The sequence below is a fragment of the Trachurus trachurus genome, assembly GCF_905171665.1.
Source record: "Trachurus trachurus genome assembly, chromosome: 3".
NCBI lineage: Eukaryota > Metazoa > Chordata > Actinopteri > Carangiformes > Carangidae > Trachurus > Trachurus trachurus.
Window position 1 is genome coordinate 21,706,965 of NC_139893.1, and position 12,018 is coordinate 21,718,982.

At 41.8% G+C, this 12,018-nt stretch overlaps 1 protein-coding gene across 1 annotated transcript; it reads right to left on the reverse strand.

The window, feature by feature from the left end:
- Window positions 1-2,319: 2,319 nt before the first annotated feature.
- Window positions 2,320-11,199, reverse strand: LOC311004485 (synaptotagmin-2; the record flags this gene model as incomplete). The annotated part of the gene is made up of 5 exons (XM_083996556.1): window positions 2,320-2,469; window positions 2,559-2,725; window positions 3,593-3,764; window positions 7,606-8,603; window positions 11,178-11,199. The coding sequence occupies 5 exons, from the start codon at window positions 11,197-11,199 to the stop codon at window positions 2,320-2,322; spliced, it is 1,509 nt and encodes a 502-aa protein (XP_083852682.1).
- Window positions 11,200-12,018: the final 819 nt, after the last annotated feature.

Sequence of the window (12,018 nt, forward strand, 5' to 3'; positions counted from 1 at the left end):
GTGTGTGTGTGTGTGTGTGTGTGTGTGTGTGTGTGTGTGTGTGTGTGTGTGTGTGTGTGTGTGTGTGTGTGTAGTGATATTCACATGTTTGGTGATTTGATATGACATAAGATCACCCTAGGAGTTAGATTACATCACCTTTGACTTGCACATCTTATAGATATTTATAACTACTGTGAGGGATGTTTCCAACTGTTAACAGGAAATAACAGATAAAAGATTTAGTCATGACGCATACATTTGTCACATCTGTGTCAGGACTAGACGATGTGAACACAGGCAGGGTGAAAAATCCACCAGGAAGGGCCAGGGGAGGGATTTGAATATGTCTCAGGAATAGCAACAGGAATTCAACTGAATCTTTATTAGGCTGACTCAGAATGACAACATCTACATACAGTACATCACTGTCCCTCAGAGCAGCAAAACTTGAGTACAATATTACAATGTAGTGAATGTGGGCGTATTACTTTGAAAAAAAATAATAATTAAGTTTTATTGACTTCTATTTTATCGAGTGCCACTCTTCTATTTGTGATTTTTTTTCCCCATATTTTCATCATATCATCACGATGGCTGTGACATTGTGTGAGGAGTTCAGCTATTCACTGTCACCATCATCATGTGTTTAATGTCAATTGGCTCATAAAATGTTAGTTGATAACACATTAAAACCTATACCTGCTAAACATCAGCACATGTTAGTAGGTTGATCATTTATCTCACAGTCCCACAGCTTTTAGGCAGCTTTATCTGCCGTCCACTGCCAACAGCCATTGTTATTTTTATGTGGAAGCTTTTGTTGCTCCAGGACCTTTATTCTCCAAAGGATTCAGTAAATATCAAGGAGCTGAACCATCATTAGATCAGGGGACTGAGGCTCTGTACTGTACTGTTTTGCAACCTTTCCCAGAGGAATGGTAAAACAAACATAAATGTAATTTATGTTTATTAATTCATCTTACTTTCTCATTAAGCAGAGGACAAATGAGCAAATGGGTTTTAATTCAAAAGCCGATACTTACACAGCAGCCATTTAGACTTGTGAAAGTGTTAAAAACATGACTATGAACACTGTGAGTCACGACAGTGTGACAGGGAAACTGAATTAACAAGCTTAATGAAATCATTTATTGGAGTATTTTGCACACTGTGATATGTCAATAGATCTGGAAAAAAAACATCTGTCCTGGCTTACTGTGCAGAACATCACTACCAGTCTCTAGAGTATCACTCAAACACAACAAAGTTTATTTATACAATATATTGATTTATTTTAGATCTTTTGACACTGTTCCTTTTTAAGAGCAAAGACATTCATACACAGTTGAGAAATACATGCCACCAGTAGGCATCAACATGGTCAATATACTGTACATAAACACATTACAACAGCTCCTTTGTATTAAAAACACATGTGTTTTTATTTTATAGAAGTACCAAATAAATGTTAGATCTCACCTCTCTGTACGTAAGAACAGGTGTCATAGGTTTTTTATTAAAATGAAAGTGTTAGAAAGAAATATTAACATGTGTACTGACATTTGGCATTGATTGACTGAAATAAATAAATGGTTTACAATACGAATGTGGATCACAAAGCCACCACATGTTTATTGTAAGTTCCAGTGGCTGAAAAGAGGACAATTTCTTTTTTCTTTTCCCTATTGGGAACTGCACAAAATAAAACAATAATTCAGTCCACATGCCACACAAAGTGAACCCAGTCTAATGGTCTCCCACTGAGTGTAAGATTTTTTTTTTTCAGTTTGTGGACAAATACTGTCACAGTGATAAACCACAGCAAACCACAGGCAGAGTGGCAACAAAGATGTAACCGAAACTTGCACCGAAATCTTTGAGAATCCAACGAGTTCTATTGAACATTAACATGTGTAGCCTCTGGGCACAATACAAACAGTACTACAACATTAGCACACATTGCATACAGTACATCCAGAATGATACAGCTTTACAGGCTAGAGTTTCAAGAAGTCACAGTGGAAGAAATCACAAAATGCAATGCAAAGGATGCAGAATGTTGTTGACATGGAGACTGGACATCCCTCCACACAGCAGTTAGTGCTCCTCCCGGTACAGCCCTGAGGACACACATGGATTATCTGAACATTGTCTTCACCCTAGAGCAACATTACTATGGCTGATTTAGTACTGTAATTCACACAACCAAATCAGAAATAAAGAGACTGAGATAAATACTTTGGCAGCAGGGGAAGCATGTGTATTACACCTACAAGTACTGTAAGTCCACCTCTAACAAGTTCACTAGGCTGCAGAGCGACAGTCTGTCAGTTACTCCTACAGCACGTCTGATTGGATGGTGTGCCAGCGAGCTGTTTCTATTTGCCCCCGACTGCACATTTCCCTCCAGTGTCCCTGTCCCGCCTCTGACGCATCGCTGCCAATCAACACGTGACCCAAAACACTGCTCTTGGTATAGAGCCGGCCCTGTGGGTACATTGAAAATAACAGTTATATAAGACACATGACATAAGTAATTAGGTTGACTGTATATAAGGGATGTAGAACTTTTTTACCTGCATGATGATGAATTCAAGGACCAATGGCAGCTGAGTTATGTCACCTGGAGGCAGGTCAAACAGGAATGGTGCGTTCCACACGGGGTTTGAACCACTGGCTCCTTTGGTCTCCTTTGTACCGATTACTTTCCCATTCTGTCGCAGGTTGATGACAACGTAGTGGTCTATGGGAAAAGATCACACCCACAGTTGCTATTTTATTTTTATTCACATCTGGTTTCTTTTTAATCTCATAATTAATTAATGATTAAATTGTTCCTTTCTGCATATTCAACTAATAAAAATAAGTAGTGAAATTGACATTGATATGAATATTTTTTGCTAATAAATACACTGCACGGTTGTCATTGTGACATGAAATTAATCTACACATGCTGATTTACATCCTCATAATTCCTTCTGAGCACTTTTTGACTGTCTTTGTGACAAATCGCCATCATCACTTCCAAAATATGATTTCCTTTGTGAAACCAGTCTCGCATACTAATTGGATTTACGCAAATTAAAAGGCAACAAATCACTGTCAGATAAGAATCAGCGTATTCATCTTCATTTTCAGACTCTATGACCTTTTTTTTATGTTTAAACTCATGAGCAACACACAATGGACCACATGGTCTCAAACTGTCTGTTTTAAGAGTGGAAAACAAAACATCAGAGTTGTTTTGTTTCTACTGAAGCTCATGTTTCCTCCTCTGCTCAGAGCTTTAAATCAGATGTGGTGAGGGGAAATGACACCGGGCTCATCGGTTCCTAATCTGATTACTACAAACCAATCAGGGAAGTCTATCAGTCCGTCTGACTAGGGCTGGAGCAACAGAGGACAATACAGGCAGCAGTTAACATGTCAACTAGTGTATTTATGTGAAAATACTTAAACATACTAACTGAGCATAGAAAAACCATTTAAGTAATTTTATGTGCCACAATCAAACCCAGACATGTGGCACATTGATAGTTTTCAGTTTGTTTTAGTAGATTAGAAAACACTCATGCATAATGAAAAGGTTTGAGGACATGCTGATCTTCACCTGGAGCTCCTGGGATCCGTGTGAGCTTGGTCAGATTCTCAGCCTTTCGGACCATCACTTTGATGCGCTGGGCGAGCGTCTGGTACTGCAGCAGGATGAACAGTTGGCCCAAAGCACGTGGTGCACACACCGAGCCCTTCCTGTGACCTAGTGTTTCCTGAGAACTCACACTCTGAGGGTGGGAGATAAAGACAAAATGTGAGGGAAGTAGTGAAAGGGGAAAATGTCTTCTTTCACCCAAGCAGATGTTCCCTTCATCCTTTGGGAGGCCGGGAATGTAATGAAGCCAAGAGGGGGGAAAAAACAACAGACTAGAGAAGATCCAAGCTCTAAAGCACTTAAATCCTGTGCTCTAGGCCATGCTCATCATCCTTTTTCTCTAGTTCTGTCAATGTCAACCTACATGTCAGAGCCAGTGTCTCAATTTTCCATCAGAAGGATTTTCTGTGAATCACTGGGAACACGTTAAAAGTCTGAAAATAAGTTCTTCTGCATGAAAATTTCATTGCTTGTTATTCATCATGAGGGACTCATATGGGATTGATAGTTTCACAGTTACAGTTAACCTCTCTTAGACATAGCCATCAGTGAAAAGGCTTTTGTAGCAAATTTGCAAAATAACAGATGTTCATGCACTAAGACTTTAAATGGTTTGAATGGTTAAATGTAAGAGCTGATGTAAGAATTGATGTTTAAGTATGACGATCATTTCAGTCTGATTTCATTAGGTCGCATTGTTTGGGGGTTTTGTGAGTCACAGTCTTCAGAAAACTGGCTTAGCATTAGACCGCCAGCAACTTGCTGAGGCTAGGCAGCAGAGTGTGAAGGCGATTTCCTCCAACAAGTGAGTTTTGGTTCACTGCTTCTGTCTGCCACTTTGCCTCAGAGACCCTCAAAATGCACACTGTCTTTTTGTAAAAAAAATAAAATAAATAAATAACAGTGAGGGTTATTCTAGAAACACATAATGCTAAACAAAACTTAGCCGGAGGTTTGTTTTTCAGCAAAGTAGGCTAAAGCTGGTTCTCATCACTTACAACAGATTCCAAGTGGTGAAATTTAATAAATGTAGGAAATTTCACCATTTTTCGTTATTTGTGGAGGAGATACACAGTCAGCTCACCAAGCTTTCAGTCCTTCATACTGTATACCCTCATCTTTCCAGAGAGATTGAAAGATGAGGCAATGATGAAGCTTAATATAGTTGTAAAGACTGGACCAGAGATGTGACATGTGTGTAAGCTGGATCCCTCCTCACCTGTGATGCAGCTAGGTCATAAAATCTGGCTGAAAAGCTGCATGCTTATCCATCCCAAAAATGGCTCATTGTTTAAAAAAAATAAAATAGTAATATATCATAATGTAATAATGTAAAAATGACATGAAAAAAAGTTCTTATTCTTGCTTTATCCTGAGGCACGGTCTAGTTGGAAGTATAAACTTATTTGCAGTGGACCGCAGAGGTCTTCTGTTATTATTTGGTAACTGTTAAGGTTACATAACGGGACCCAGCAGACTGAGTATATGAGTCATCCAGTGATCTCCAAAGCATGGATGTCTCAGAAGAGAGAGTGAGGGGGGTATTTTAACACAGACAAACCTCTCCCTGTGGTTGTATTCTATTTTTCCTGATTGTTTGTATGGGAATGATTGACTGAACATTTTAATGACTTAATTTGATGGGGCAGTGAGGAGAGAGAAGCATGGAGAGAGACTGGGAGAAAGACATGCCGTACAGATAGTCCCGGTCGGGAGTCAAACTGGCTATCACTGCCTCAGGCTAAGCCAACATGGGATGTGCTCAAACAGTTGTGTCCATCTTAATACACACTCAAAAGCCTCATGAAGGAAAATAAAAGGATTCTCTTGGCTTTAATCCTGTATCTACATGTTAATCTTTCACTTATCTCTTGATAGCCGCCACATTCATGCCAAAAGTTTCCATTTGAACATTTCTATTTTTGAAATCAGGGTATTTCCATTTCCTTTTAAATAACCTCAAACATTTGTTGACACATCCTGGATTTGGATGTGTGGAAGCTGTGTCTGTGATGTACAAGTAGGCTACAACCTTTGGCTCTAGGCTCAAATACGGTCTCACTCCAAATACATTTTCATCATCTTTCTCTGGAAAATATTCCAGTCTTGCACACAAAATCAGAAAATGTCATCTGCTGTGCATTATTGTCAATGTCATGATGCTGTTTCTAAAGCCTGACACAGTAGCAGGTTATAACGATCACAAGATGGTTATAATGTCTTGGTATTTACTGTATGTGTACACTCCCAGGTCCTTCATCAGTTTACATTAATCAACTATGTAACAGTCCTATACACTCTTGTATGCTCATCGGCTGACAACAGAAAGGAGAGGTTAGTCATCACTTTTCTTAATGCAGATCATCTAGACAGTCGATATTAGCAATGTCACGACCAGGCTCCTCTTTAGCTAACAATATGGTAATGCAGATTAATAATTTTCAAAGCTGGTCCATTACACTGATTACAAAACCCGCTGTTTTACTATAAATCCAGGAGGTGACTACACTAAAAGATTGAGTTATGACTGATGGCATCTGGCCCACCCACCAGAAATGATTTTTGCCCACCCACCTAGCACACAGCATGACTATAGCAAATATCAGAGCAACTGACTGACTAATGTCCACTAAAATATCAGGACCCCCTCCCGCCCGTCGCTTCAGAAGCCTGTTATTTATGCCCTCTGGCACTGTTTCAACACAGCCACAGAGGGCAAGGCGTGGGCGCACTGCCAATTTGTTTCACTCTGCTTGTTTGCTTTGCAATCACTAACAACAATGTCACCATGACTAACAACAGTGGAAAACTGGCTAAGTGTAAGAGCTGATTAAATACTACATTCCTTGATGGATAAAACATGATAGGTGCTATTTATAAGCATTTCTCTGTCCACTTAAAGTTTGTTAAAAATAAATAAATAAATAAAAGTTTTTAAAAGCAATAATGGTATGTACTGTACAGGGTGAGAGGAAAGTGTCAGAAGCACTAAAAAGCAGATACACAGTCCACCCTGCTTTGTACTCAAAGGTCATTAGGCAGACACAGGTGCTTGAAAAACTCAAGGGTATGACCCAAAACATGCCAGGTCTTTGGTCCACATGTCCCAGTTCACTCTGTTTCCTGTTTGAGTCAGAAGTAAAACTGCCTTGGGGTCTAAGGTCTGTATAAAAATTTTGATTGGGTCTGACAGCACACAAAAAACAGACAGTGCCTCATTACTCAAGATCCCCAGGCCGCATCTTTAGCCAGCTAATCAAAATGCAACAAATTACTCTACTGACTTGAATGTGCCTTCTTTTCTTTGAAAGCAACTCTTTTCTCTTTCTTGGCAAGAGTTTGGAAGATGTGAGGATCAATACCAGTGATTCATATGTCAGATTAGCCAGTTTAGCTTTGCACTAAGGCTGGAGGGTATTTAAATCTTCCTAACAGTACATCTAAACCTCCCAAATGAGCAGCTTATATCCGTTGATTAATGCCTAACACATTTTAGTTCATTCAATCTGTGCGCCAAGCAAATATTCAATTAACAACTTTTCATCCACTGACTTTATACAATCAACAAATCGTTCTAGTAACTTACTGTGAAACCACAAACAATGGATTTTACACTTTGTGTTGGGCAGAATAAACAAGTAAATGAGTGAACTTAAATGTGCTACAAGTCTGATTTTGCTTAAAACTTTGGCCAGTACAACTGTTTCCAATCAAGCTATAAGGTCTCAGCTGTGATTGGTCCCCTAAAAGGTAGGCTACTGCATTTTGACCAGAAAAGACAGTTGGCATGGGTTAGCCCGGCTTAGCCAGCTCTCTGTGTGCACTGCAGCTCTGAATTCAACTCCTGGCTGGAGCTGGAGATGCAAATCAACCATTTTGCTGACTCTGCAGACACTTTCACAATTCCTTCTCATCTAATTCCCTGCATTTAGTGCTTTGTATGCATCAACACAATAAATCAAATCACCATGTACCTTTTTCAACTTGTTTTTAGTGGGGCTGAGCTGCCTGGTGTAAGTGGTGGTAATGTCAGGTTCCCACTCCACGTGCTCACAGGGCAGCTCCACCGCCCCCAGCGCGGCCTCCCTCAGGCCAGAGAAGTCCCTGCTGTAGACAGCTAGTCTCAAGGTGCAGGTGCGCAGCTCTTCCACAGAGCCCACCTGCAGCACAAAGCTCTGGCTGTGGAGGTCTGGGCTGAGGCTGCGGCGCCTCGAGGCTGCCTGCTGAGGGGAGGGGCAGAGCGGAGGGAGGCTGACCCGAACAAACACCCCGCTGCGCCTCCGACTGGCCCCAGAGAGCCCGAGGATGTTGACCGCCAGGGTGCCACAGGCAGAGGAGAAGAGCAGGGAGAAGTGCAGGAGAGGAGCAGGCTTTGAGGGGATGGAGAGAGAGTTGGAGCCATACTGTGACAGCTCCCCCTGCTGGGTGGGAGATCTGGCAGTACTGACAGTCAGTCGACTGCTCTCACTGTAAAGAAAGCTCTCACCGCTCACAGTGCTTCGCCGGCCCATCGCCCGACGAGATTTGGACACCAGACTCAGCTTAGTGAGTGACGGCAAAGAGGCTCTGCCGTGACTTTGAGCCTTACTGGGTGAGTAGGGAACAGCCGGGGTGCTGAGGCGCCGCATCGGGAACGAAGATCTGGGTGACTGCGCCAGCTCGGTTGATCTGCTAGGGTTGGGGTCGAAAGGCAGAGCAGTAAGGTCATCCTCAGAGGGCGAGGAGCTGCTTTTAGAGGAAGGAAACTCCAACACGTCTCCATCCAGCTCCTCGTACTGCTGCTTCACAAGCTGCGTACACGGAGACGGAGTCAGCGTGACTGTCACCCTCTCAACAGGATGTGGAGACAAGAAACCTGCCTCCTTGTCTTCAGACGAAGCCTTTTTCCTTCTGCGATAGCAAAGGATGCAACCGAGAACCAGACAGTAGCAGAACACAGCCAGGCCCACGGCCAGCAGGATCTGCAGGTGAACTAGAGAGACAGAAGAAAACAATGCAGTCAGGGTTTAAAGCTATGTCGATGGGATTCACAAGGAGCATAAGAAACTGAATTAGAGGGAATCTTTAAGTGGGAGAAAGCAATATGGAGAAAACAGAAACATGACAGAGAAGAAGATCGCACGGACAAATCAAATCAGTTTTGCACTTTTGAGTGACCTGTCAGTGAGAAGACAAACGACAGACTTTGAATGAAGACACAACTGTGATCACAAAAGTCCAGGACATCTGACCGTAAACATTATCTTGTTGTGTCTGCTCTCTGCCTCCTTGATGAGATTAAAGAGGAAATAGGTATCTCAGAGGTTTATGATCATAATTCTATAAATGGTATTATCACAGTTGCTGCTTTGAGCCGAAGCAGGAGCAAAGCACATGTCTGGGTGAAAAAGAGTCACCACGCTTCAAACAGTGCAGAGAATCTTCCACAACAGAGTCATGGGAGAGGAGCTCCCCGAACAGAGAAAGTCATCAGTATTTAAGCGCAATGCAGCGTGCTCAAAGGACACTCCATACTGCTTAGCAATGGACACGTTATCTCTTACATTGCAAGGAAGATGTTTTAGAACCTTTGCCTCTCAGAGCCGTTTGCATACCTCCACTATCTTCAAGGACGTTTTGCTAATTAAAAATGGACTGAGACTTCTCACAAATGAACACTTGTTTCCATCAGCATACCCCCCCCCCCCCCCCCCCCCACACACACACACACACACACAGCCCCACTCCCCCCTTGTCCAGTGACACCTCAGTTGCAGCTTCAGGCACCACACCTTCACTCCTCTCCTGTGTGATGCCTCAACTCGGCTCTTCATTCTTAATTTGTTCTGTGATGAGGTCATGATTGAAATAAATAGACTCTTTACTAATCCTGCCCCAAGAGTGAAATTTTGATTAATTATGTATTAAATTAAAAATCTAAACATAGGACACACATTTAGTAACATAATAAATGAAGCTGCATGTTGTGTTCCAATTTAAAAATTGGTTTGTTTTTCTCTTTTTTGTCTTTATTCTTTTTCCTTTTCATGACATCTAGTGTGAGAACTGACACTGACATAGCGAAGGTGTGTGAATAATATAAATTAAATAGAAACAATAGAATGTGTTCTGAGTCAACTGGTTATGAGGTGTATCTTGAAACTGCCAATGTCAGTGGTTCAAATGCTGCAGTGGATTTTTGTTACATGCCACAACACATCTGCACATGTTACATTGTACTGTTTGCAGTGCATAAGCATATGTATAAGTGAAGTATTCACTAGACTAGATCTTACTGTGTCTTTAATCTGTTTGTTGTGTGTTTTTGTATGGACCTGTAAGTCCATCTATTCATATATCTATCTATAGTCAGTGTTGGCATTGACGCCTTCTCATACTAGACAGCTTCCATAGACCCTGATGCTCATTTAACGTCACATAATGAGGGTGCACTGGGATGAGTCATGCATCAGACACACTGGAGGATTGAGGTGAAAATAAGGTTCGAAAGCTGTGAGCTTTCACCAGTGTCCATTTCAAGGCAAACAAGTAGCAATGAGAATGAGAGAAATCACTCAACGGTGAAAATGATTTTTCTGATTGGAGACTCTTCACGAAGCCTATAAATCCATCACTTGTAAGGGAGGGATGGTTTTCACTCTTGATCAACAGAAGAGACTTGTTTATTCACTGAAATAAAGACAAGTCTTTCCTGAATATCTGAGGGTGTGTCCTGACATGAATTCTCACATCATCACATGAAGTTATCAGGTGCTGGAGCAGCTGCATCCTTGTAAAAACTGGACCGTTATCAAAGCAGATGCTGCTTTAACTGTCAGCGCAGATCCATTTCAGTGCAGTCAAGTAGTCTGCCAGCCTCTAATAAAGAGATGGAAGTACAGATGGGCTGAATGCTGCAGTGGTGTTAGAAAATAAAGGCTGGGGATAGTGCTGACATGAGTCAGACTGCCCAGCCAGTGGGCAACGATGGTTATAGACCAAATGAGGTAATGGTGAAACCTGAGCTGAGCCAATTCATCATTTTAATGCAGAATTCTCAGTCCTGCTATGATGCACAGGCTGCAGGTAAACTTGATTTATACATGGATATAGCAGCCTGATAACAACATGGGGAATGCAATGCTATTACTATACACTGACAGGAAGTGTGAAGCCAATTTGAACCTTTGGCTGAAATAACCTGACTTATTTGTCGACAAGACTTTTGGTCCTTGTTCACACAAAGTTATCTAAATCAAACAGGGACACCTCTCAAGTGAGTTACAGCCTCTCTCACTATTACATTACAGCTGAGTATATATCTCTTTCAAACTGCCTCCTCCTCATCCTCTTCAGCTCTTAATCAGGACTCAGATGATCAATTTATCTTCCTTTCACTTCTGAGTAAAATCAGTTCTTTTACTGAAATTAGCTTTTTCCTTTTCATTTCTAATGGAAAAAACGGAGAAAGCTGCCATTTAAAACAAAGAAAACGATCACCCAGTTCCAAACTAAGGAGGAAAAGTAACAATTACACATAAGCACAAGAACATGCAAGGCTTCCTACCTCCCAGAGTGTACTGCGACATGGTCCCACACAGTTTGATGTGTGTGTGTCGAGTCAGCGTGAGCGTTTGTGAGAGCGGTCCATCGGCAGTGCGCAAGGACCTGGAGCCTCTCAGCCAATAGATTCACCGGGTGACTGAGCCTTTATTTCAATCGCAGCGATTGTGCGTCGGAGGCAGAGAGGGTCCACTAACATGTGTGCAGCAGCTCAGCCGTCATTCCCTCACAGTAATTAGGCCTATAGCTCCTATATGCGCCGCTGAACACTAAACTATAGATGTCACACAACGGAAGGACAACACAGTATAAGCATCTGTCACAAGCTAATTTAAACACACACACACACACACACACACACACACACACACACACACACACACACACACACACACACACACACACTTTCCACAAAATAAAATGCAATAAAACAAAACAAAGCAAAACAAAATTAAATTAAATTAAACCTCAGGGCAATTAAAGTCTGATATTATTTGCCAATGACAGCTGCATTAATTGCAAGGGAGTGTATCTATAGATGTTTAGGGCAGAAGGTGGCAGCAGGAAGGAGACACTTCAATGAGCCTGTACAGAGTCACATGACAGAAAGGTGGAGCCACCTGCAGAAAATAGATTGAAATTAAAGCTGCAAGCAGCAATGATTGGGCCCTCACTCTGAGGCACACAGGGCTGTGGCGCAAAGTGAGAAGGGAGAGAAAACCAGGTAGGAGCAGAAAATGCAATGTTTTGTTCATCCACGAGGAGGTGTTAACCAGATGTGGGCAGGTGAGGTCGGGGTTGGACTGTCATCACACTATGAAGTTTCGAGCAAATCGGACAATGCA